The sequence below is a fragment of the Stegostoma tigrinum genome, chromosome 9, assembly GCF_030684315.1.
Source record: "Stegostoma tigrinum isolate sSteTig4 chromosome 9, sSteTig4.hap1, whole genome shotgun sequence".
NCBI classification, from domain to species: Eukaryota; Metazoa; Chordata; class Chondrichthyes; order Orectolobiformes; family Stegostomatidae; genus Stegostoma; species Stegostoma tigrinum.
In genome coordinates, this window is record NC_081362.1 from 90,444,408 (window position 1) to 90,471,559 (window position 27,152).

The 27,152-nt window shown below is 47.9% G+C and overlaps 1 protein-coding gene across 2 annotated transcripts in view; it reads left to right on the plus strand.

The window, feature by feature from the left end:
* Positions 1-3,167: 3,167 nt before the first annotated feature.
* Positions 3,168-27,152, plus strand: part of heca (hdc homolog, cell cycle regulator) — a 54,101-nt gene continuing 30,116 nt past the window's right edge. For both annotated transcript variants that reach the window (XM_048535918.2, XM_048535917.2), the window contains exons 1-2: positions 3,168-4,354; positions 12,783-13,811. In XM_048535918.2, the coding sequence (XP_048391875.1) occupies positions 4,186-4,354; positions 12,783-13,811 (1,198 nt within the window). In that variant the 5' untranslated portion in view covers positions 3,168-4,185. The remainder of the gene's footprint in view (positions 4,355-12,782; positions 13,812-27,152) is intronic.

Here is a 27,152-nt window from a genome sequence, read left to right on the forward strand (position 1 = left end):
CTAGTCTGATGGTAACTAGGAAATCATTGCCAATTATTGTAAAAATCCAGTTGGTTCACTAATGTCCTACCGGAAAGGAAAATCTGCCATCATCCAGTCTGGCCTACGTGTGATTCCAGAACCAAAGCAATGTGACTGACACTGAACTGTCCTCTGAAGTGGCCTAACAAGTCATTTACTTCAAGTGCTAATTGGGACTGGCAACAAATGCTGGCCTTACAGCACAGTGCACATTCCATGGAAGACTAGAGATACACATAAAGTGCAATACTGACTTGTTTCTTTCATGGGAATACATGAGGATCCTCACTACACTTACTATAACAGGTTATATTAATGACGTACATTCACATTTTTTGTCAAAACGTTTCTGGAACATACAGCCTAAGATTCAAGAGTGTTGCACAATCAAAATCCTAGAAAGGGATCCGCTAAGCTTTGGGCCAGTGCTCCAAAGGGACAGTGGGGAAAGAAGACTACCTAAAGTTATTTTGTCTTAGTATAGAGGGGCTGGAAGTGGGTGGCAGGTTGGCTCAGTGGTTAGTATTGCTGACACACAGCAGCAGGGAGGCAGCTTCAAGTCCGGCCTTGTGTGATTGTCTGTGTGGAGTCTGCACATTCTCGCCTGTCGACATGAGTTTCCTCTGGGAGCTCCTGTTTCCTCCCACAGTCCAAAGATATGCAGGTTAGGTGGGTTGGCCATGCAAAATTGATCATAGTGTCCAGGGATGTGTAGACTAGATGCATAAACCATGGAATTGCAGGGTTACAGTGAAGGGGTGGATATGGGTTGGATGCTCTTTGGTGGGGCAGTGTGCACTAGATGAGCTGAGTGGCCTGCTTCTATATTGTAGGGACGCTATAAAATGGTGTCAAACTCTTCACACTGTGTTGAGCATCTAATGAGTATATCACATAGTAACCATCATTGTGAATGCAGTGAATAACACATTGAATTGTTAGAAACCGATATGACTTGCACCTGACATAATGCCAACATTAAAGAATATATTTCTCATAATTTTATGAATGAAGCATAGCTTTTAAAATGTGCCTGGCTGAACTAAATCCATCGGGGTGGCGTAGCTGAGAATACCTGCCATGAACTGCAACCACCTGTGCAGAACATACTCTGACCTAAAGGTTCTGTTTGGCAAACTTATGTCTTGTTTCAGGAGAAATGGGAGGCAGATAGAAGATGGATAGTGGAGAAAATAGGTGGAGAGGAGACAGACAGGTCAAGGAGGTGGGGATGGAGCCAGTAAAGGTGTGTGTAGGTGGGAATTTAGGGAGGGGATAGGTTGGTCCAGGGAGGATGGACAGGTCAAGGGGGCAGGATGAGGGTAGTAGGTAGGAGATGGGGGTAGGGCTTGAGGTCGGAGGACAAGTTAGGGAGGCAGGTACAAGCTGGATAACAAAGTGTGAAGCCGGATGAACACAGCAGGCCAAGCAGCATATCAGGAGCACAAAAGCTGACGTTTCGGGCCTAGACCTTTCATCAGAACTCTGATGAAGGGTCTAGGCCCGAAACGTCAGCTTTTGTGCTCCTGATATGCTGCTTGGCCTGCTGTGTTCATCCAGCTTCACACTTTGTTATCTTGGATTCTCCAGCATCTACAGTTCCCATTATCTCAGGTACAAGCTGGGCTGGTTTTGGGATGCAGTGGGGGGAGGGGTCGAGGTGGGCTGGTTTTGGGATGCAGTGGGGGTGGGGTGATTTTGAAGATTGTTAAGTTCACATTGATACCATTGGGATGCAGGGATCCCGAGCGGAATATGAGTTGCTGTTCCTGCAACCTTCAGGTGGCATCATTGTGGCACTGCAGGAGGCCCAGGATGGTCATGTCATCCAAGGAGTGGGAGGGGGAGTTGAAATGGTTTGTGACTGCGAGGTCCCGTTGTTTTGAAGCAAACCGAGCAGGTGTTCCACAAAGCGGTCCCCGAGCCTCCGCTTGGTTTCCCTGATGTAGAGGCAGCCACATCTGGAACAGTGGATACAGTATAGTACATTAGCAGTTGTGCAGGTGAACATCTGTTTGATGTGGAAGGTCACAGAGCGAGTGGTCCCTCCAGAAAGCAGATAAGGGTAGGGAGGGAAAAATGTCTTTGGTAGTGCAGTTGGATTGCACATGGTGGAACTGTCGGAGGATGATGCATTGGATCTGGAGGTTGATGGGGTGGTATGTGAGGACAAGGGGGAGTCTGCTTTGGTTATTATTGCAGGGTATATACCTCCCTCTCCTTCCTGGACCTCTGCTTCCATCTCTGGTCTCCGCTACATCTGCTCCCAGGATGAGGCATTCCGTTCCCGTACATCTCAGATGCCCTCGTTTTCAGGGAACGCAACATTCCCCCCCCCGCAGTGGTCGAGAACACCCTTGACCGTGCCTCCTACATTTCCTGCAACACATCTCTCACACCCCATCCCCGCAATTTCGGCCAACAGAGAATCCCCCTCATCCTCATGTACCACCCCAACAACCTCCGGATACAACACGTCATCCTCCAACACTTCTGCCATCTACAATCTGACCCCACCACCCAAGACATTTTTCCCTCCCCACCTGTATCTGCTTTCCGGAGAGACCACTGTCTCCATGACTCCCTTGTCTGCTCCACACGCCCCTCCAACCCCATCACACCTGGCACTTTCCCCTGCAACCGCAGGAATGCTACACCTGGCCCCACACCACCTCCCTCACCCCATCGCAGGCCCCAAGAAGACTTTTCACATCAAGGAGACGTTCACCTGCACATCTGCTAATGTGGTATACTGCATCCACTGTACACAGTGTGGCTTCCTCTACATCGGGGAAACCAAGCGGAGGCTTGGGGACCGCTTTGCAGAACACCTATGCTCGGTTTGCACTAAACAAGTGCACCTCCCAGTCATGAACCATTTCAACTCCCCCTCCCATTCTGCAGATGACATGTCCATCCTGGGGCCCTCCTGCAGTGCCACAACGATGCCACCCGAAGGTTGCAGGAACAGCAACTCATATTCCACTTGGGAACGTTGCAGCCAAATGGTATCAATGTGGGGACTTCACCAGCTTCAAAAATCTCCCCTCCCCCCACTGCATCCCAAAACCAGCCCAGCTCGTCCTGCCTCCCTAACCTGACCTTCCATCTATCCCCTCCTCCCACCTCAAGCCCCACCCCCATCTCCTTCCTACCAGCCTCATTCCACCCCCTCGACCTGTCCGTCCTCCCTGGACTGACCTGTTTCCTCCCTACCTCTCCATCCACACTCACCTTTACTGGCTGCATCCCCGCCTCTTTAACCAGTCTGTCTCCTCTCCCCCTTTCCCTATTTATTTCAGAACCCCCATCCCCCTCCCCCATTGCTGAAGAAGGGTCTAGGCCCGAAACCTCAGCTTTCCTGCTCCTCTGATGCTGCTTGGCCTGCTGTGTTCATTCAGCTCTACACCTTGGTGTCTCAGATTCTCCAGCATCGGCAATTCCGCTATCTCCATATCTTGTTTACCTGCCCTATTTTATACATGAAGGGACGGTCCTATTTCCGGATATTCGTTTGACTGACAGCGGAACAAACCAATCTTTGCACGGGAAGCGTTGGCGCAGCTCAATCGGGTCGGACCAGCAAGGTGAGAAGTGAAATGATTTCGGCGGAACGGGGAAGGAGAGTAAATGTTGCTATGACGTGCTCATATTTCTGGAGCGAAAGCGGACATGGAGTATTGATACTTTGGGGTTGGAATGTTGACCCGGACATGGAACATTGATACATTTGGGTTTAGAACGTTGACCCGAGGACGGAACACTGGTTCATTGGGGTTTGGAACGTTGGCCCGGGGATGGAATACTGATACGTTGGGGTTTGGAACGTTGACCCGGGGGATGGAACACTGATACGTTGGGGTTTGGAACGTTGGCCCGGGGAACGGAACACTGATACATTGGGGTTTGGAACGTTGGCCCGGGAGCTTGTTCCATTCTCTTGCAGTGGATATGGGAGGTGCCATTGGACACGCCTTCCTCGTACACAGCGCGTAATCGCTGCCTGCACTGTCCAGAGAAGGGGAGGTGGAGAATCGCTGTGACGACGGAGATACACACATATATATTAATAGAGTAGGATAGGGATAAACAAGGGAAGCGGGGAACGAAGGAAGCTTCAGCAAGGCGGATGAAACGACCCCGGAGCTGCATTGGCCCCGGAACATGCCGAACCAGAAGAACGCCAAGGGCAGGAAAAACAAGCGCACCAACAGCAGCGGAGACGAGCAGGAGGCTGCGGCCGGAGCTGCCTCCCTGACGGCCGGAACCGGAGGGGCAGGATCGGCGGCCGGAGGCGCTGCATCGGGCCAGTCCGAGACAGGCAACGATCACGGTGAGCGGGCAGGATTTAACAACAAAACCCCCTTTAAACCATCGCAAGTCCTGCAGGTCGAAGCCGTATACAGTATTGCAAAACCTGTCGCTTTTCATTTTACAGCGGAGCAGGAAGCTTTGTTTTTGTAAAAGTACTTTGTGTTTTGATGGAAAATATGCAAAGTGAAGCTTTCTTTCAAAAAAAAACCAGACGAAAATGATCTCTGATAACACTGTTTCAGTTCCGTCCGATGCCAGTCCGGTTAGGGGCCTCTGACAGTGTTTGGTATTTAAATTGGTTAGTGATTGGTCTCCTCAACAAAAACACCATCCCATCCACTCTCCTGTTTGTGATTGAGAGAGATTAGCCAATGAATCAATGGGGAGAATGTGTATCTTAACCAGTTGCAAGTATTTCCTCTTTAGCCCACTTTTTGCTAGTAAGATCCAAGAAAAATGACTGCCATTTTTTTCTGCCCCAAAGGCGAGGTTTCAATGGGGATGAACCAGAATGGCCACTTAATGATCACGGGAGCTAGCACCATGTGGTGTGACAGCCACGATGTAGAGAAGGGGAGTTCACGGAGTAGAAGGGACTTCAGTAACACTTCTGTTTTTCTAACTTGGGGTAAAGTAATTGTGGCAGACCTACTCCTTATTCTTGCTTTGGGGGCTGGGGTAAGATCAGCAACTTGGGTTACCAGCTTTCCTGATAATGACATATCCTTGCAGGTTAAAATGAAACAAAAAAACACTTGAGTGGAAATGGGAACTGCAGATGCTGGAGAATCCAAGATAATAAAGTGTGAGGCTGGATGAACACAGCAGGCCCAGCAGCATCTCAGGAGCACAAAAGCTGACGTTTCGGGCCTAGACCCTTCATCAGAGAGGGGGATGGGGTGAGGGATCTGGAATAAATAGGGAGAGAGGGGGAGGCGGACCGAAGATGGAGAGAAAAGTGGAGAGGAGAGTATAGGTAGGGAGGGGATAGGTCAGTCCAGGGAAGACGGACACTCCATGAGGTGGGATGAGGTTAGTAGGTAGGAAATGGAGGTGCGGCTTGGGGTGGGAGGAACGGATGGGTGAGAGGAAGAACAGGTTAGGGAGGCAGAGACAGGCTGGACTGGTTTTGGGATGCAGTGGGTGGAGGGGAAGAGCTGGGCTAGTTGTGTGGTGCAGTGGGGGGAGGGGACGAACTGGGCTGGTTTTGGGATGCAGTGGGGGAAGGGGAGATTTTGAAGCTGGTGAAGTCCACATTGATACCATTAGGCTGCAGGGTCCCCAAGCGGAATATGAGTTGCTGATCCTGCAACCTTCGGGTGGCATCATTGTGGCACTGCAGGAGGCCCATGATGGACATGTCATCTAGAGAATGGGAGAGGGAGTGGAAATGGTTTGCGACTGGGAGGTGCAGTTGTTTATTGCGAACTGAGTGGAGGTGTTCTGCAAAGCGGTTCCCAAGCCTCCGCTTGGTTTCCCCAATATAGAGGAAGCCACACCGGGTACAGTGGATGCAGTATACCACATTGGCAGATGTGCAGGTGAACCTCTGCTTAATATGGAAAGTCATCTTGGTGCCTGGGATGGGGGTGAGGGAGGCGGTGTGGGGACAAGTGTAGCATTTCCTGCAGTTGCAGGGGAAGGTGCCGGGTGTGGTGGGGTTGGAGGGCAGTGTGGAGCGAACAAGGGAGTCACGGAGAGAGTGGTCTCTCTGGAAAGCAGACAAGGATGGGGATGGAAAAATGTCTTGGGTGGTGGGGTCGGATTGTAGATGGCGGAAGTGTCGGAGGATGATGCGCTGTATCCGGAGGTTGTTGGAGTGGTGTGTGAGAACGAGGGGGATCCTCTTTGGGCGGTTGTGGCGGGGGCGGGGTGTGAGGGATGTGTTGCGGGAAATGCGGGAGACGCGGTCAAGGGTGTGCTCGACCACTGTGGAGGGAAAGTTGCGGTCCTTGAAGAACTTGGACATCTGGGATGTGCGGGAGTGGAATGCCTCATCGTGGGAGCAGATGCGGCGGAGGTGGAGGAATTGGGAATAGGGGATGGAATTTTTGCAGGAGGGTGGGTGGGAGGAGGTGTATTCTAGGTAGCTGTGGGAGTCGGTGGGCTTGAAATGGACATCAGTTACAAGCTGGTTGCCTGAGATGGAGACTGAGAGGTCCAGGAAGGTGAGAGCTGTGTTGGAGATGGCCCAGGTGAACTGAAGGTTGGGGTGGAAGGTGTTGGTGAAGTGGATGAACTGTTCGAGCTCCTCTGGGGAGCAAGAGGCGGCGCCAATACAGTCATCAATGTAACGGAGGAAGAGGTGGGGTTTGGGGCCTGTGTAGGTGCGGAAGAGGGACTGAGTGGACATGTTTTTCACTCAGCGGGGAGACTAGCTGCTAGTTGTAGAATATGCAGTGGGAAAGAAGATTTGTATTTGCATAACGTCTTTCACAACTTTCAGAAAGCCCCAAAGTACTTTGCAGCCATTGAAGACTCTGTACAGTGAAATCAACAACAGCAAAGTTTTGAGGGGGCTGGAGAGGCTAGATACTGAAAAGGTGTTTTATAGGATCATTGAATTTTACAGTACAGAAGAAGGTCTTTCGACCCACCACATCTGTACCAGCTCCTGAAAGATCTATTCAGCTAGTCCCACTCTCCAGTCTTATCTCTGTAGCCTCTAATCTCATTTGCAAATATATATCCTGCTCTCTTTTGAAACCTCCTATGGAATCTGCCTCCACCACTCTCCCAGGCAGTGCATTCCAAATCCTGACAGCTGAGAGTAAAACTTCTCCTCATCTCACTCCTAGCTCTCCTGCTGACAGTCTTCAAATTGTGACCTGTAGCTACTGATACAGCACCTAGTGGAAACAGAATGCCCTTCTTTACTCTGTATCGGAATTGTTCACAGTTTTCTCTTTGGGGACCCTAAAACCAAACAGTCAGAATGTTGGGTTGGCGGGGGGGTGGGGGAAAACACCTTTTAAATTGGAGATTGGAATTTTTTTTCTCTCTCATGGGGCAGTTGCTGTTTAGAATTCTCGTCTGCTGAGTACAGTGGATTGGAGGGTATTGTGTATATATTGAAGACTGAGAGATTGTTTGACTGACAGAAGGAGTCGAGGGTAATGGGGCACAGATGGGACAAGGGTACTAGGTAAATGGGAACGCCACCACTGGCAAGTTCCCCTCCAATCCATTCACCATCCTGACCTGGAAATATATCATCATTCCTTTGCTGTTGCTGGGTCAAAATCCTGAACTCCCTCCCAGCTGGCATTTCGGTCTACCTACAACGCGTGGACTGTAATGATTCAAGAAGGCAGGTCACCGTTGTCTTCTCAAGGGCAACTAGGGATGGGCAACAAAGGCTGAGCAACCAGTCATGTCCACGACCCTCAAATGAATTTTAAAAAAAGTGAAGTTAAGGCCAAAATCAAAGTGTTAATTGAATGGCACAGTCAGCTTGAGGGGCTGAATGGCCTCCACCTGCTCCTAACTCATATTAATATCTCTTAAAAAATTTGTTACCTAGCAACACAAAATGCCATTAGAGACAAGTGAATGAGAGCTTGGTCAGGAGCAGGAGCATGTTAAAGGCGATTGTTTCCTGAGGAATATCTTATTGAAGTGTACAAAACAAGTTGTCTAGAAAGTGTGGTGAGGGGTCCGTTGTGGTGGAGGAAGTGGTCCAAAGGACCAAAGCTGGGGGTGGGAGAGGTGTTGGAGTAAGCGAGAGATGTTTCGGATGAGAGATTTGGGTGCGATTTGAGGAGAAATAATTTCACCCAGAGGGTGGCGGCAATCTGGTACTCGCTGTCTAAAAGGGTGGCAGAGACCTGTGCACTCAATGTACCCTATCCTACGGAGGCTACAGACCAAGAGCTGGGAAGAGAGATTAGGCTGGACGACTCCTTGTCAATCAGCACAGATAAGATGGGCCAAGTGGCCTCCTTCCCAGCTGTAAACATCTGAGTTTGTAAATTCAAGAGTCTACTCCAGTTGCGAGGGAAATTGTATACAAAAGCAGGAGGGCTATGCTTCAATTATACAGGACTCTGTTGTGACTGCATCTGGAGTACTGTGTATAGGATTGGTCACCTTATTTAAGGAAAGATCCGAATGCATTGGAAACAGTTCAGAGGTTTGTCAGATTAATAACTGGAATGGGTGGATTGTGCTGTGGAGAAAGGTTGGCTTATATCTTTGGAGTTTAAATGAGTGATAGGCGATTGATTGAAACTACAAAATCCTTTAGGTTCTTGACTGTGCCCATGCACAGAGGATGTTTCATCTTGATGGAGAATCTAGAATTGTGGGGTCGCCATTTAAAATTAAGAACATGAACTTTATTTTCCCTCAGAGGGTAATGATTTTTTGCACCACTCTTCTCTGAAAGGCAGGGAAAGCAGAGTCCTTGAATACTTCTAAGGCAGAGTAGGTAAGTTCTTGGTGAGGAAGGTGGGGTGAAAGGCAATGAGTGGGGTATGTAAGGATGTGGAGTAATTAGATCAGCCATAGTTGATGTAATGGCAGATGGGCCTACTGCTGCTCCCAATTCAGATTCTTGTACAACTGTTGTATGAATAGGCCACGATTGCTGGGATCTGTCTAGAAAGCTTTCAGAATGCTTTGCTGCTTCCTCTGGGAGTTGCCTTATCATCGTGATGTTCCATATCTGTGGGAAGCTATGTTTGCCTTGCTTGTGTTTGAATCCAGTAGTGAGTAGCTGAGGAAGCTGGAAGGGGGCCGTTAGTTCTCCTCGGAGAGAGCTGCAAGTTGGACAAGCGCCAGTTGCCTATGGACTGGCAGTCATTGTGGCCAGTGCTGGTCAGCCCTAAACTGCAGCTCACGCTTGTCTGACTGCACCTTCCCATTAGGACTCAGGGTGTACTGCTTTTTCTGCACACATTGTCATTGCACACTGCTGTTGGGGAAATACCCTGCTGGGAGGGTGCAACACAGTTAGCGAGAAACTTTGCACAGTCTATAGGAACCCTTGGTCACTTTCATAATTGTGAGCTTGCATCATTGAACACTTTTGGATTCGTAGTGCACCAATAGAGAGTGGAAGTCTAGGCTCTTTCACAGGGCAGCCCAGTCACCGATACTGTCTGGTTTCTTCCCCAGTTTTTGCAGCTTTGTACATCTTGGGGATGTACCTAATTCTCCTCTTAGGCTGCTATTGAATATAACATAACTAGAAGCAGGAGAGGCCTTTCAGCCCCTCAAGCCTGGTCTGCCAGTCGATACGATAATGGCTGATCTCATCTTGGCCTCAACTCTACTTCCCTGCCTCTTCTCCATAACCCTTCAACCACTAACAATCTGTCTGACTCTTCCTTAAATTTACTCAATGGCCCAGCATCCACCGTACTCTGGGGGAGTGAATTCCACAGATGCACAATCCCTTGCGAGAAGTAATTTCTCCTCACTGCCATTTTTGATCTGCCCACAACTGTACACAGTCCTTCAGCACTGTACCTAAGGAAGGAGGGAATGAGAACAGGGATTGCCATTTTTGATTTGCTGCCCCTTATCTTAAAATTATGACCCATTTGTTCTAGATTCTGTCACCGAAGGAAGCATCCTCTTTCCTTCTACTCTGTCAATCCCCCTTTAGCATCTTTTATGCCTCAATTTGATCTCTTCATTCTTCTAAAGTGCTATAGGCCCAAACTGCTCAATCTCGCCTCAGAAGGCAAACCCCTCATCTCTGGAATTACTCCATTGAACCTCCTTGGAATTGCCTTCATTGCAACTACATCCCTCTTCAGATAATGCACCCAAATGGTATTGCAGTACTCCAGGTGCAGTCTCACTAATGCCTTGAACACTTGCATCAACATTTCCCTACTCCAATAATCTTAGGCAATAAATGTCACAATTTCATTTTCCTTCCTTTGGGGCAGCACGGTGGCTCAGTGGTTAGCACTCCTGCGTCAGCGCCAGGGATCCAGGTTTGATCCCACCGTCGGGTGACTGTCTGTGTGGAGTTTGCATAATCTCCCCTTGTTTGCATGGGTTTCCTCTGGTTTCCACCCCCCAGCCCCAAAAATGTGCACGTTAGGGTGGATTGGCCATACAAAATTGTCCCATAGTGACCAGAAATGTGCAGGTTAGGTGGATTGGCCATGGGAAATGTAGGGTTACAGGTGTAGTGGGGTGGAATGCTCTACGCAACATCAGTGTGACCATGATGGGCTGAATGGCCTACTTCCACATGATTCCTTATTAACTGTTGCACCTTTGTTCTAGTCAGTGTTCTGCGATTTATGCACAAAACTGAAGCCACACAGCCCCAATCAGAGAATATGCTGCAAATTCTGACATTAGTGACAGGAGCATCACACAATCACACTATCAGCTCGAACCTTTATCCAACTTCTGAAAGCGGTTTCTCCCTTTACTGTCTCTGGCACCATTGTCATTTGAAGCTCCTGATCATCTCTTCGGTGCTTTCTCTGCTCGAATACTAGTTCTGTAACTCTCTTTTCCCCCTCCCTGTTCTCATTCCCTCCTTCCTTAGGTACCGTGCTGGAGGACTGTATACAGTTGTGAGCGCCACATTGTAGGAAGAATGTGAACGCATTGGAGAGAGTGCAGAAGCAATTTACCAGAATGGTTCCAGGGATGAGGAAATTCAGTGATGGGGATAGGCTGAAAAAGTTGAGACTGTTTTCCTTTGGAGTGAAGAAAGCTGAGAGGAGATTTTCAAAGTCTTGAGTGGGCTGGACAGAGTAGATAGGGAGAATCTCCTCCTGCTCTTAAAAGGACTAAAGCGGAGAGATCATAGATTTAAAGTGATTTGCCAAAAACAAAAAGTTGAGGCAAAGCTTTTTCGCTCAAGTGGTAGTTAGGGTCTAGAGTGCGCTGCCTGGAAATGCATTGGAGGCAGGTTCAACTGGGGTACTCGAGGGGCATTGGCTGATTATCTGGATTAAAATAATGTTTAAGGGTGTGGGAGAAAGCAAGAACCTGGCACTATATAATGACGTCCGTTGAAGGAGCACAAATGCGATGGGCCAAATGGCTTCCTTCCGTGCTGAAACACTTCTTTGATTCTGTGAAACGAGAACTGAAATTGCTGGAGAAACTCAGCAGGTCGGGCAGCATCTGCAGAGGGAAAGCAGAGTTAATGTTTCGAGTCCAGAGCCCCCTTTGTCAGTACAAGGGTCACTTGACTCGTAGCATGAACTCTGCTTTCTTTCTCCACAGATGTTGCCAGACTTGCTAAGTTTCTCCAGCAGTTTGGGTTTTTGTTTCAGATTTCCAATATCCACAGTTCTCTTGTTTTATTTTGCAATTCTCTAAACTTGGCTGTGGAGTGTCCTGACATTGAGAAATTGTACAAAAATGAACATGAGTGTAGCAAACTTCTTATGAACCAGCACCTATGGGACCCGGAATGTACCAATTGATCAAATGTTCTGGTTGATCGAGAGGTTCACATAATCGATGTAAAAACTCACTAAGTAATGCAGCGGGTATCGCTGATGTACTGTATTTACAGCATGAATCACTGAAATAACAATGCAACTTTGCCTTAAATAAAACTTACTGGCAGAGACCCTTCTCACTCACTGAGGTATTTGAGGAGAAGTTGACTCAAAATTGAATCAACACGAAACTGATATTTTGTGTGGCCATTCGTAGAGCCCTAGAGAAGTACAGCATGGCATCAGATCCTTCAATCCAATTCGTCCATGTTGACCAAATATCCTAAACTAATCTAGTTCCATTCGCCGAATTTGGCTCATGATGCTCTTAAACCCTTCCTGTTTATGTACCCATCCATATGCCTTTTAAATGTTGTAATTGTACCAGCCTCCACTTCCTCTGGCAGCTCGTTCCATACATGCACCACCCTCTGCATTGAAAAAGTTGCCCCCTTAGGTCCCTTTGAAATCTTTCCCCTCTCACCTTAAACCTATGCCCTCTAGTTTTGGATTCCCCTACCCTGGTGAAAAGAACTTGCCTATTCACCCTGTCTATGCCCTTCATGATTTTATAAACTTCCATAAGGCCACCCCTCAGCCTCCAGCACCCCAAGGTAACTGGCCTCAGCCTGTCCCTACAGCTCAAACCGTTTAGTCCTGGCAACACCCTTGTAAATCTTTCTGAACCCTTTCAAGTTTCACAACATTTTTCCTATAGCAGGGAGACCAGAGGTGCACACAATGTTCCAAAAGTGGCCTAACCCATGCCATTGGTTTGAACGACACAACACCTGAGGTGAGTAAATTACAGTCTCCTAACTGGACACGATAATACAGTAAACTTTGTGATATTTGAGGTGGAAATATTTTGCCGGTTTATCGAGGGTGCTGGTTAAGTTTGGCCTTTAGCTCTTGGAACCCTGGTACGTGAGCCTTTATAGTGCGTTGTGCTATAATGCAGCACCCTCCCCCTTCAGTTGCAGACCCTGTAATGAGTTTTCGCCCGTTGTTGTTCCACAGAAGCTCCATGCGCCACGCCGCTGGTGTGCAGCTTCGCTCGTCCGGTTGACCTGGAGAAGGACGATTACCAGCGTGTGGTCTGCAACAACGAGCACTGCCCCTTTGGTAACTGGATGCACCTGCAGTGCTTCTACGAGTGGGAGAGCAGCATCCTGGTGCAGTTCAACTGCATCGGCCGGGCCCGCAGCTGGAATGAGAAGCAGTGCCGCCAGAACATGTGGACCAAGAAGGGCTACGACCTGGCCTTCCGCTTCTGCTCCTGCCGCTGCGGACAGGGCCACCTGAAAAAGGACGTGGACTGGTACCAGGCTCGGCGGAGGCAGGACGACAAGAAGAAGAAGGTGAGCTCTGTGGGCTCCAAGGCTGGCGAGCCACCTCCTGAGGAGGGTAAGAAGTGCAAACTCAATCGGGTGCCCCGCTCCCACGATGCTCAGCGCCGGCACTCGGCAGACCGGCAGAACTCTCAGGAGAAAGGGGTGGGCGGCAGCCAGGCTTCTGGGCACAAGGACCACTTCCGGTCACCGTGCGGCTCACCGCCAGAGCCGTCCCCTCCGCCCGCGGCTCACCCCTACCTCTCCTTCGCCGGCGTGCCCCGTGGCTCCCGGCACCTCGGCGAGTTCCTCAAGACGGCGCTGCATGGGGGCGATGCCTGCCGTAAGTTGATGCCCAGCGGCGGGCGCTACGGCCAGCAAGAGCTGGGACCCTCGGTCCCCCGCCTGGGTGCCCTGGACTCTCCGGTGCAGTTCCTGCGCCGCCTGGACCTGTCTGAGCTGCTCACTCACGTGCCCAAGCACAAGATGAACACGTACCACGTGCGCATGGAGGATGATGCCCAGGTGGGTCAGGGCGAAGAGCTTAGGAAGTTTATCCTGGCGGCACTCAGCGCCAGTCAGAGGAACGTGGTGAACTGCGCCCTGTGCCACAAGGTCCTCCCCGTCTTTGAACTCTTCCCGCTGGTGGACGGGACTCTGTTTCTCAGCCCTTCCAGACACGACGAGATAGAGTATGATGTCCCCTGTCACCTCCAAGGTAGGTTACAGTGGCTGGTTCAGTTCATTTCGTGCAGAACCTTCCATTGAAACGAGCACAGAAACTTAATCAGAACCTGAAGAAGTTCACATCCGGGCTTGAGCTATGTTCAGTGGGCTCTGCTTCTGCTGTTTCTAAACCAAAAAAACCTCTGTCATGGTGTTAATATGCAGTGTGTCTAAGAAATTACCTTTTTGTAAAAAAGTTTAATTTATGGGATAGACCAGCGTTTGTCGCCCAGAGGGCAGTTAAGAGGCAGTGACTTTGCTGTGGGTCTGGAGTCACGTAGGCCATACCAGGTAAGGATGGCACTTTCCTTCCCCAAATGACATTGGTGAACCAAATGGGATATTCCTGACAATTCGCAATGGATTCCTAATCCTTATTAACCCTCAATTCCAGATATTTATAAATTTCAAATTCCAACATCTGCCATGGTGGGATTCAGATCCCAGGCCCCCAGGAGATTACCTAGGTCCCTGGGTTGACAGCCCAGTGATAATACCACTAAGGCCATCAGGGTCCCCATTGTGCTGAGTCTGTAACACAAGATTGCTCCTTTTCAAATACTCTCCCTCGCTCCATATCCTCCAGCCTGCCCTCCAAAAACAAGAGCCGGGTGATAATGGAACTGCATTATCACCAGAATTGAGACAATCTGATCAGTTAAGATTTCAGATCCAGTGACCCTTCAGACCCTGAAGAAGGGTCACTAGACCTGAAGTGTTATCTCCGTTTCTATCTCGACAACTGGTTGCCAGTCCTGCTGAGTTTTTCCAGCATTCTCCGTGCTTATTTCAGCTTTCGAGCATCTGCAGATTTTTTTGGTTTTTTTTTGTTTAACACCTATTGATCTAGCCCCTTTTAATGCAATAAAATGGCCCAAGGTGTTAAACACAACCATCTCAAGCAAAATTTGACACTGAGTCACAGGAAGGGATTTTAAAAAATTATTCATGGGATTGTAGGCATCACTGCCCAGACCCTAATCACCTACAGGAGGTGGTGGTGAGCTGCCTCCTTGAACCATTGCAGGCCTTGAGATGTAGAGACGCTGATAGTCCCACTAAGGGGGGGTTTCCATGATTTTGACCCAGCGACAGTGAAGAAGAGGCAGTACCTTTCCAAGTCAGATTGGTGAGGGGCCTGGAGGGGAACTTATAGGTAGTGGTGTTTGCCTGTATCTGCTGCTTTTGTCTTTCCAGTTACAAGTGGTCGTGAGTTTGGAAGGTGCAGTCTGAGTGCCCTTTGGTGAATTTCTGCTTCTTGTGGATAGTACACAGCTCTGTTACTGAGCGTCGGTGGTGGAGGGAGTGGATGTGGTGCCAATCAAGTGGGCTGCTTTGCCCTGGATGGGCGTGAAGTTCTTGTGTGCTGTTGGAGCTGCAGCCATCCAGGCACGTGGGGAGTATCCCATCACACTCCGAGCCTTTGCCTCCTAGATGGTAGACAGGCTTTGGGGAGTATCCCATCACACTCCGAGCCTTTGCCTCCTAGATGGTAGACAGGCACGTGGGGAGTATCCCATCACACTCCGAGCCTTTGCCTCCTAGATGGTAGACAGGCTTTGGGGAGTATCCCATCACACTCCGAGCCTTTGCCTCCTAGATGGTAGACAGGCTTTGGGGAGTCAGGAGGTGATTCAATCAACACAGAATTCCTAGCCTCTGACCTGATGTTGTGGCTACTGGCATGAAGCAGAGAGCCTTGTAAACAGAGAGGGGGTGCAAGTGTGTCGCTTTCCTGGAACATTTTAGCTAAGGACACATGTAGTTCTGGACCATAAGTCTTCAGTACTATTGCTGGAATGTTGTGGGCATCCGTAACCTTCGTGCTGCCCAGTGCCTTTGTTGCCATCTCTTGATATCACATGGAACGTGTTGAGTTATAGGACAAGTATTCAGACAGATAACGAAAAGAATGGTCAGAGAGGAAGATTTTATGCCTTTTAAAGTATTCCAGAGTTTAGAGTTCAGGCACTGAAGATACAGCTATCAGTGATGGAGCAGTTTTAAAGCCTGGGATGTTCTAGAGGCCAGAATTGGAGGAAATGCAGAGCTGTCGAGCTGGAACAGATTACAGAGTTGGGGATGGGCAGAGGCCATGGAAGGATTTGAAATACAGAAGAATGTTAAAATTGAGGCATTGCTGGACCAGGAGCCAATGCAGTTGAACTGAGAAGACACTGCACTCTTGCAATGAAACTGTACTGTTTAACTCCACTTCCCCACAACATGCATTGCTCCTTAATGTTGCTGAAACTGATTCCAAGCAAATCCTAAATTGTCACGATGTAGTGGTTATATTGTGGAACTAGTAATCTTCAGATTAACTGTTCAAGTTTCCCACTGTGGGGAACCTTGATATAACTTTCCCAGAAATAAGAAAAAAAGCCGCCCTCAGAAACATCTGGGAAATTGTCGATTGTTGTAAAATCCGAGGGGAAACCTGGTGTTTGCACCAATTTGCTAATGTGCGACTGCAGTTCAAGAACATGTCTTTTAGTGGGATCCTGACCACAGTGTCAGAGTAAAGATTTTGTCTGTTCAGTTCTGAAGAGGAATTCTCCCCTAGAGAGGCATTCAGAAATCTTTGGAACTCTCTACCTCCAAAGAGTTGTAAGAGGCTCAGTCAGCAAACATAGTCACAAGAGACTTTGACTGATTTTTTTGGACTTTAGTGCATCTGGAGCATAGACTGGAAGTATGTTACCAATAAAGAAGAACAGCCATTATTATTGTCACCAACTGAGCAGAGACGAGGGATCAAATGGCCTGGTGCAGCTCCGGTTTCTGAGGTTAGAGTCATAGAGATCTACAGCAGAAAAAGGCCCTTCGGCCCATTGTGTCCTTCCTGCTCAAAAACAACCACCTAACTATTCTAAGACCCCATTTTCCAGCAGTTGGCCCATAGCCTTGTATACCTTGGCACAGCTCTTACGAAGAGTCACTGGACTGTAAATGTTAACTGTTTTCATAGATGCTGCCAGATCTGCTGAGTTTCTCCAGCAATTTCAGTATTGGTTTGCAGTCCTCGAGCCCAGGCAACATTCTGGTAAATTTCCCTCTGCACCCTCTCCAGTGCTATTGCATCCGTCCCCGTAATGTGGATTTCAGAACTGTACACAATACATTAGCTGTGGACTAACCAATGTTTTATACAGTTCCAGCATTGCCCACCTGCTGTTACATTGTATCACGTTAATGACCCTCTGAAATGGCCAAGGCAACCCAACAGTTTGCTGTATTCTCCACCACTTGCCCAGGGCGGTGAGGAATGGGCAGCACATGCCAACTCTCCCAGGAATGAACACATGATTAGATTCCCTACAGTGTGGAATCAGGCCCTTCGGCCCAACAAGTTCACACCACTCTTTGGAGCATCCCATTCAGACCCATCCTCCTATAACCCACACACCCCTGAACACTACGGGCAATTTAGCATGGCCAATTCACCTAGCTTGCACATCTTTGGACTGTGGGAGGAAACCAGAGCACCCGGAGGAAACCCATGCAGACACAGGGAGAATGTGCAAACTCCACACAGACAGTCACCGAAGGCTGGAATCGAACCCAAGTCCCTGATGCTGTGAGGCTGCAGTGCTAACCACTGAGCCACCGTGCTGCCCAGTGACACCATTCTCCTTAAGGCGTTGACAGCTAGGTATCACGCTCCAACATCAGCAACACACTTCAGCTGGATAACCTGGACACTTGTAATGAGTACCATATCCTGATTCCGTTTTCCATTTAACCAGTGAGTAACACACAGTGTGCATCGCATTGAAGTCACTTCTTAGGATTCTGGATCAGTATTTTATGCACGGTGGCTCAGTTATTAGCACTGCTGCCTCAGGTGACTGTCTGTGTGGAGTTTGCATGTTCTTCCTCTGTCTGTGTGGGTTTCCTTTGCGTGCTGCAGTTTCCTCACAATCCAATTGGGGACCCGCAGACTGGGTGGGTTAGCCATCGTAAATTGTCCATAATGCCCAGTGATATGTAGGGCTAGCCATGGTAAATGTGGGGTTAGTTGGGGGTTGGGGGATTTGGGTTCTGGAAGACATACTGCTTGGAGGGTCACTGTGGACTCGATAGGCTGAATGGCCTCTTTCCACACTGCAGGTGTGCTATGATTCTACAACAGAGAGCAGAAAGTGACTAATGGATGGGGAGGCTTGATAGGGATTAAACAGCATATTTTGGACCGAAAATAATTATTTGTTGCTGGGCTGAACGGATGGCAGGTGTTCATTGGCAAACTCTGATTTTTGTTACTAATGACAAAGACCTGCATTCATCCAGCACCTTTTGTATAGTCAAATATCCCAAAGACTAGGTGAAGAAGTGTTTGAATGCAAAATTTAAAATTAATCCTCAAAAGAAGAAATGAGTGCACGTTCCCCAATGGGATTATCTTAAAGGAAGAGGGATTTTCAGAGGAAATTCCACAGCATTAAGACAAAATCCACTGAATGTGCAATTGTCAACAATGGAGCGTCGGAAATTGGGGATGGACAGATGTTGAGATTTGAAAGAGCATGATGCCTTAGGGTGATAAGTGCTGCTAGGCTGGAGGAGTCTGCTTCCACTTCAATGCACCACCCTGCTCCCAGGCCAACATCTCTGACTCCGGCTTACTACAGTGTTCCATTGAAGTCCAAAGCAAGCTGGAGGACAACACCTCATTTTCCGCTTGGGGACTCTACTGCCCTCCAGACTCAATACTGAGTTCAATAATTTTAGGGCCTAAACTCTCCCATGTCCCAGCCCCCCACCCCACACACCAAGTCTTGTTACCACATAGCCTGCCACTACACACCCCCTGTTGTTAGTCACTAACAGTCGTCATTAACAAGTATTCAACCTCCCAGCCTGACGTTAGCAACTTCTTTGTCTGTCCAACTGTCTTTCTCTCTCTCTCTCTCTCTCTCTCTCTCTCTCTCTCTTTGGGCTCTATCCTATTGTTTACTCCCTACGCCACCCACCTTCCTGTTTTTTTGCATATAAAGTGATGTTTTTCTCCATCCCCCTACCGCATCCCAAAACCAGCCCAGCTCGTCCCTGCCTCCCTAACCTGTCCTTCCTCCCACCTATCCCCTCCTCCCACCACAAGCCCCACCCCCATCTCCTACCTACCACCTTCAGTCCTCCCTGGACTGACCTATCTCGTCCCTACCTCCCCACCTACACTCACCTTTACTGGCTCCATCCATCCCCGCCTCTTTGACTGGTCTGCCTCCTCTCCACCTATCTTCCCCCCCCCCCCCATCCATCTTCTATCTGCCTCCCCCGTCTCCCTATTTATTCAGAACCCCCCTTCCCCTCCCCCATTTCTGAAGAAGGGTCTACCTGTGGATATTGACCCTCTCCCAGGTGTGGGGCGGGGGGGGGGGGGGGGTGGCGGGAGGGCATTACCATTGGATATTGACGCTCTACTGGGGGCATTACCTATGGATACTCTGCTTCTGTGTCTGGAAGCAACAATTAGCCATGAGCCCATGATTAGATATTAACATATACAATTTTTAAAAATGCACAAAAATGTTGTACATGCATACAGCTCTAAATTATTTGGGAACCTGTAAAATGCCAGATGAGCACATTGTGGGGTATAATCTCAGTTTGGGGTATAATCTAAGTTTGTCTGTCCTTTTGCTCATTCATTCAGTACCTCAAGCGAATCACTGTTGTTTCTCTTTACATCTGTATCCAGTTAAAACTCTTGCTGAAACACAACACCATATTACTCTAGACCAAGTTTAAAAAAAGAAAGTCTTTAATAAGAAGCAGAAAGTAATGGCGAATGGATATTTTCATTTCATAGAATCCCTACATGTGCAAACAGGCCCTTTGGCCCAACAAGTCCACACCGACCCTCAGAGCATCACAGCCAGACCCAACCCCCTATAACCCACCTAATCTACACATGCTTGAACACCATGGGCGATTTTAGCGTGGCCAATCCACGTAGCCTGCACATCTTTGGATTGTGGGAGGAAACTGGAGCACCTGGAAGAAAACCGCACAGACATGGGCAGAATGTGCAAACGGCACACAGACAGTCACCCGAGGGTGGAATCGAACCCAGGTCCCTGGTTCTGTGAGGTAGCAGTACTAACCACTATACGATGCTGGGGGATGCGAATGGTGGATTTTTATTTAAACCTTTATTACTGACTTGACAGTGCTGTGTTCCTCCCTGATTCTGTTTACAGTGTCCTTTGGGACCATTGGGATGTGCCATTCTCGGAAAGCCCCTCGCTTGTGTACCAAATGAGATAAACAGTGAATGCCAGAATCCTACCAACCTGGAGACCTTGGGAACTGTCACTGGTGTTTTGGGGGCATTCATGCTTTCATCCCTGGTTGCATTGGAGGGGATAGGCTTACTACAGGGTAATTTGTGGTCCTTGGATTAGAGAGAGGGTCAGAGTCTTCAGTGCTCCAATCTTGACCATCCAACAATGCACACTAAACCTTGGCTAGAATCTGTTGCTCTGTAAGCCCATTTCATTGAGTATCTGTTCATCTGAGCATTGTGTATGAATAATGTTGACTTGAGTGAAGTTCCATTGAGAATGGTGAGAGGGATGGTAGTGGTATTGAGTGGGAAGAAGAGGTAATGCTGTTCTGTAATAATGAGCGTGAACGCCTTTTGGACAGAACCAACCATAGAGACATTGCCACAAGTCTCACTAAGCTATCCATTCCCAAATTGATGCCGCAGCTGGTGAATTCGAAGAGAAACCTGTTGTCTGTGCCACGCCAAGAAATTTTTACAGATGATCAAAATTGTGATGGGGATGTGAGATGAAGCTGGCAGGAGGGTCAATAAATGGTAGATATGGATTGAGGGATGCAGCAGGGGAGTGAGTTGCTGTGACCTGGGATGTGCTCCCTGAGAGGGGGAATGGAAGCAGATCCAGAGAGAACTCTGATAAAAGAATTGAATTAAAAAGATCTACAAAGCTGTGGGTAAAGGGTGGAGCGGTGTATTTGGATAGCTGTTTCAGAGGTGGAACAACAATGGTGTGCCACATAGCCTTCTGTCCTTTTTTTAATCATATTGCCAAGATTAGCCCTGGCCGCTTCATCTCTTCCCATAGCAGCTACTCTTGAGTGTAGATTTGGATCAATGATCAATGAGAATTTTTCATTTTTTTTCATGTTATTGACCAGAATCCCCTTTTCTCTGGAATTGTAAACCATTTTCACTGTAGGAGGAGGTCATTTGGCCCATCATGGGCTGGCTGCCTGTAACTATAAGAGCAGTCCCTCTCCCTGGCCTCCCCTTGTAGCCAGCACATTTTTTTTCCCTTTTCAGTTAATTATCAAGTACGTTCTTGAAAGCCACTCTTAAATTTTCCTTCAGGCCGTGCATTCCCCATTTGAATCATTTATTGTCTTTAAAAAGAAAGTTATTTCTCGTGTCAGCTTTTTGTGGTTTTGCCATTCGCAGAAGCAGTCATGATGGACCGAATGGCCTCCTTGGGCACTGCACTCATTCTGTGATTCATCATGAGCTTGGGGTCGTTGGGTTCTTGTCGCTTATGCCAGTGACAAGAATTTCTCTCTTATCTCCTCTGTTCCTCTATTTACTTGTTCTAACCTTCTCAAACGAGAACAGCCTTGTGAACTATTGACCTTTGCCCTGGGTCATGTTTATTAACTTTTTTTGGACCATCTCTGTACCATCTACGCCCCAACAAGAATTGGGCGCAGTGCTGCATTTGAAGCTGATTTCCAAGGAATCTGCAGCCTTAGAAGCAGGGTAATGCTGAGCTTGGCATGGGAATTGCCATGTTTCCCAAGAGGGCAGGTCACTTTACCCCAAATGCCACAAATTTTGAGTTCCGAGGAAGGGTCACCAGACCTGAAACATTCACTTGTGTTTTTTCCTTCACAGATGCTGCCAGACACACTGAGCTTTTCCAGCGACTTCTGTTTTTTGTGCCACAAGTTTTGTTTGGTTTGCTACGCTTCGTAGAGGTCTTGCCAGCCTGATATAGAGTTATGTAGAAACCTGTAAAATAGAAGTAGGCCATTCAGCCCTTTAAGCCTGCTCTGTCATTTCAGTGTGATCATGGCTGACCCTCCAACTCAGTCCCCTGCTCCTGCTTTCTCCCCACACCCTTTGATCCCATTAGCTCTAAGAACTATATCTAACTCTTTGAAAACAAACAATATTTTAGCCTTAGCCACTTTCTGAGGTAGAAAATTCCACAGACTCAACACACTCTGGGTGAAGGCATTTCTCTTTGGTTCTGTAGGCCTAAGGGGAGGTGATGGTCTAGTGGTATTATCGTTAGTTTGTAAGTGTGCTGAGGATCTGGGTTTGAATCCTGCTACGGCACATGTTGGAATTTGAATTCAATTTTTAAAAAATGGAATTGATAATCTACTGATGACCATCCAGCCATTGCTGATTGTCAGAAAACCCATCTGGTTCATTAATGTCCTTTTATCAAAGGAATTCTACCCATCCTTCACCTGGTCTGGCATACATGTGACCCACAGTAGTAGGGTTGACTCTCAATTGCCTTCTAAAATGGCCTAACAAGCCATTCAGTTGTCCCATTCGCTACAAAGTCTCTTCAAAGGCAACTAGGGATGGGCTATAATGCTGACCAGTCAGCAGCTCCCACACCTCACAAATAATTTTAAAAAAAATAGGCCTACCCTACATCCTTGCACTGTGACCCGAAGTTCTACACTCCGTGTCATCAGGGACGTCCTTCCTGTGTTTATCCTGTCAGGTCCTGTCAAGAGTTTTACACGTTCCTGTGAGATTTCCACCTCAATCTTCTAAAGCCCAGTGAATATTGGCCCAACTGACTCAGCCTGTCTTCATACATCAGTCCTGTCATCCCTTGAATCACCCTGAGAAATCTTTTTTGCATTCCCTCCATAGCCAGAGGATCCTTACACAGCACATAACTGGCCATTCGGTCCACCCTGCTGATTCTGGCTCTTTTGGAAGTGCTATTCAACAAATTCTACACATTCTCCGACCTCACACCACAGGCTTCCTCCAGATGCCCTGCATTTTCCCCCACTTCCTCACTATTTATTCAAATTCCTTTCAAAATTGAAACAGCATCCGCCACCATTTCAGACAGTACATTTCTGATCCAAAATAATGTTGCGTACCAGACACAGTTTAATGTTGACACAGTGCCACTTCCTTTGATGTGGAGCAAGTGTTTAAATATAACCTACACGGCAGCTCTTGAGATGAAGGATAGTCAGAGGATTGTATGGTTTTACTTTGTCATTACACTTGGTGGGGCTTGGTGAATGGTTGGTTTGCAATTAATCCTGAAGCAAGGCTTTGAATTAAGGAGGCCTGCAGTGTTAGAGCTCCCAGTGCTGTCTTGGCCCATTAAATGTTAACTTACACTCTTATCTATACCTTTAAAACCAGACATTTTATTTAATCGTTCGTAGAATGAAGGCACCATTTGTTGTCCATCCCTAATTGCCCTTGACCTGATCTATCAGCCCATTTCAGAGGACACTTAGAGTCATCCAAATTATGTGTGGGTCTGGAGTCATGTGTAGGCCAGACTGGGTAAGCCTGGCAGATTTCCTCCCTAAACAGGCATTAGTGAGCTAGATATGGAGCTGGAGGAGCACGGCAGGTAAATGTTTTTGACTCTAGCATCTGCAGTTCTTGCTGTCTCTTAGAGAATTAGATGGTGCTTTATCACAATTGATGATGGACCAGGAATCTGTCACTGAAATCAAACTTCACTTCTAAGTTTGTTAATTGATTCTAAATTCCCTGAACGCCACCGTGGGATTTGAACCCATGGTGCATTGACCTGGAACTCTAGATTACTAGTCCTGTGACACTACGGTGTTCCAATCCTTACTGAAGTGCTGCCGCCGACTTGTATGTGGTTCAGAAACTGGGAGCACAGCTAGAAATTCATGTCTCAAGGTTTGCTTTGTCTTTATTGGCTGTTCGGATTATTGTAACCTTTGGGGCCAGTTTGTCTACCATAAGAATCTGAAAGAGTTAATATCTAGAAGAGCTTACCTAGGAACTTGGGTGCAAATATAGGCCTTTAAGCCTTCGAATCTGCTCCACTATTCTAAAACATGTACCATCATCTTCTGCTGTGTTCCCCATATCTCTTCATCATTTATTATTCAGAAATGTACCAGTCACTCTCATACACTGACAGCTCCCACTGCTATCTGGGGCAGAGAATTCCGAAGATTCAGCATTCCCTGACTTTATTTGCTCATGGGATGTGGGCAGTGCTATCCAGCTCAAGTTATTGCTTGTTTTTAGATTGCTGTGGGTCTGGAGTCGCATATAGATCAGACCAGATAAGGGCAGTGGATTTCCTTCCCTAAATTTAATTTGATTTAATTTATTATTGTCACATGTACCTAGGTACAGTGAAAAGTTTTGTTTTGCGTACAGCACAGGCAGGCCATACCATTCAAAGTGCTTTAGGGTAGTAGAACAGAGCAAAGAATACAACATAACAGCTGCAGAGAAGGTTCACAGAGAGCGAGATCATCAATTGATTTAAAATTTGAGAAGTCCATTCAGAAGTCTACCAGCAGAAGAAGGTACTGTTCTTATATCTGTTGGTCTGTGTGTTTAAGCTTTTGTATCTTCTGCCCAATGGAAGAAATCATAACCAGGGTTATAGGGGTCTTTGGTGATGTTGGCTGCCTTGCTGAAGCAGTGAGAAGTATAGACGGAGTCAATGGATGGAAGGTTGGTTTGCGAGATGGTCAGGGCTGTGTTCACGATTCTCTGTAGTTTGCTGAGATCTTGGGCAGAGTAGGTGCCATACCAAACTACTTTGTTGATCCCTTTTTGGATCCTTACAGACCTCCATTTAAATTGGGTGGCACGGTGGTTCAGTGGTTAACACTGCAGCCTCACCGCACTAGGGACCCAGGTTCGATTCCAGCCTTGGGCAATTGTCCGTGTGGAGTTTGCACGTTTTCCTGGTGTCTGCATGGGTTTCCTCCCGCAGTCCAAAGATGTACAGGCTAGGTGGATTGGCCATGTTAAATTGCCTGTAATGTTCAGGGTTGTGTGGGTTATAGGGGGATGGGTCTGGGTCGGATACCGCAAGGGGCGGTGTGGACTTGTTGGGCCGAAGGGCCTGTTTGCACACTGTAGGGATTCTATAAAAATAAAAATAGACAAAATGGAGGTTGGGAGAATACAGCAGGCCAGGCAGCATCTGGAGGAAAGGAGCAGTCAGTTACCCTTCTTCAGGACTTTCATCAGCCGGAAGAAGGGTCATTCCCGAAACATTGACTGCTCCTTTCCTCCAGATGCTGCCTGGCCTGCTATGTTCTTCCAGCCTCCTGTTAGTCCACCTTAGTTTCCAGCATCTGCAGTCTTTATCGTCCCTGCCATTCCACACTGTGATGCATTGGATAGCATGCTTTCTGTGGTGCATCTGTAACAACTTGTAAGAGTCATGCTGAATTTCCTTAGCCTCCTGAGGAAGTGCGGCTGTGTTCTTAGATGGGGGTTTTACAACAGCCTGGTGGTTTCCTGTTTGTCATTGATTTTATTCCAGAACTTGTAAAAATTGATTTCAATTCTGCTACAGTGAGATTTGAGCCCATGTACCCAACTCATTATCCTCAGGTCCTGGGTTAGCTAGTCCACTGACATTCCCTACAGTGCCACTATCTCCTCATCTCAGTCCTCGTAATGGCATTCTCATCATACTGAGACTGTCTCCTCTGTTTCTAATGCACATCCAGGGAAGCTTTTCTTCTGCACCTACTCTGTCTGTCCCTTTCAAAATCAATTGATTTTATTGTCAAATGTACCAAAGGACAGTGAAAACTTTGTTTACAAGTGGTACAGGCAGATCACAGCAAGCAGGAGATGTACAGATGAAAAAGACTTAGAGGCAGAGACAGCGGGAACTGCAGATACTGGAGAATCTGAGACAGCAAGGTATAGAGCTGGATGAACGCAGCAGGCCAAGAAGCATCTTAGGAGCAGGAAGGCTGACGTTTCAGGCCTAGACCCTTCTTCAGAAATGAGGGAGAGGAAGGGGGTTCTGAAATAAATAGGGAGAGAGGGGAGACGCAAATAGAAGATGATGGAGGAGAAGATAGGTGGAGAAGAGACAGACAGGTCAAAGAGGTGGGGATGGAGCCAGTAAAGGGGAGTGTAGGTTGGGAGTTAGGGAGGAGATAGGTCAGTCCAGGGAGGACGGACAAGTCAAGGGGGCGGGATGAGGTTAGTAGGTAGGAGATGGCGGTGGGGCTTGGGAGGGAGGAGGGGATAAGTGAGAGGAAGGACAGGTTAGGGAGGTGGGTACGAGCTGAGCTGGTTTTGGGATGCGGTGGGGGGAGGTGAGATTTTGAAACTTGTGAAATCCACATTGATACCATTGGGCTGCAGGGTTCCCAAGCAGAATATGAGTTGCTGTTCCTGCAACCTTCGAGTGGCATCGTTGTGGCACTGCTGGAGGCCCAGGATGGATATGTCATCCAAGGAGTGGGAGGGGGAGTTGAAGGTTCGTGACTGGGATGTGCAGTTGTTTAGTGCGAACCGAGCGGAGGTGTTCTGCAAAGTGGTCTCCAAGCCTCCGCTTGGTTTCCCCGATGTTTCCTCAAAAACCAGCCTGATCCCTTCAATCTGTCCTTGTAGGACAGTCCCATCATCTGGGCAACAAGTGTGAAACCTGTCCTTCCTCAGTCAAGGGGACCAGACTGTATGCATGTCTCCGGGTGCGGTCTCACTACGGTTCATTGGAGCAAGACATCTTTGCTGCTAGACTTGAACACCTTTTACTATGAGGATGTCTGAGATCACGTGTGAAGGAGGTGTGACGTAGACTTGAATGAATTACAAGGATGGTGCCAGGGTTGGAGGGTTTGAGCCATAGGGAGAAGCTGAATAGGCTGGGGCTATTTTCCCCTGGAGCATCAGAGGCTAAGGGGTGACCATATTGAGGTTTATAAAATCATGAGGGGCATGGATAGGGTGAATCATCAAGGTCTTTTCCCCAGGGTCGGGGCGGGTTCAAAACTAGAGGGCGTAGGTTTCGGATGAGAGGAGAAAGATATAAATGGGATCTACAGGGTAACTTTTTCACGCAGAGGGCGGTGCGTGTATGGAATGAGCTGCCAGAGGAAGTGGTGGAGGCTGGTACAATGACAACATTTAAAATGCATCTGGATGGGCACATGAATAGGAAGGGTTTAGAGAGAAATGGGCCAACTGCTGGCAAATGAGACTAGTTGAACATAGAATATCTGCTCGGCACGGGTGAGATGAACTGAAGGCTCTGTTTCCGTGCTGTACAGCTTTATGACTCTGTGTCAGGTGTGCCATTGC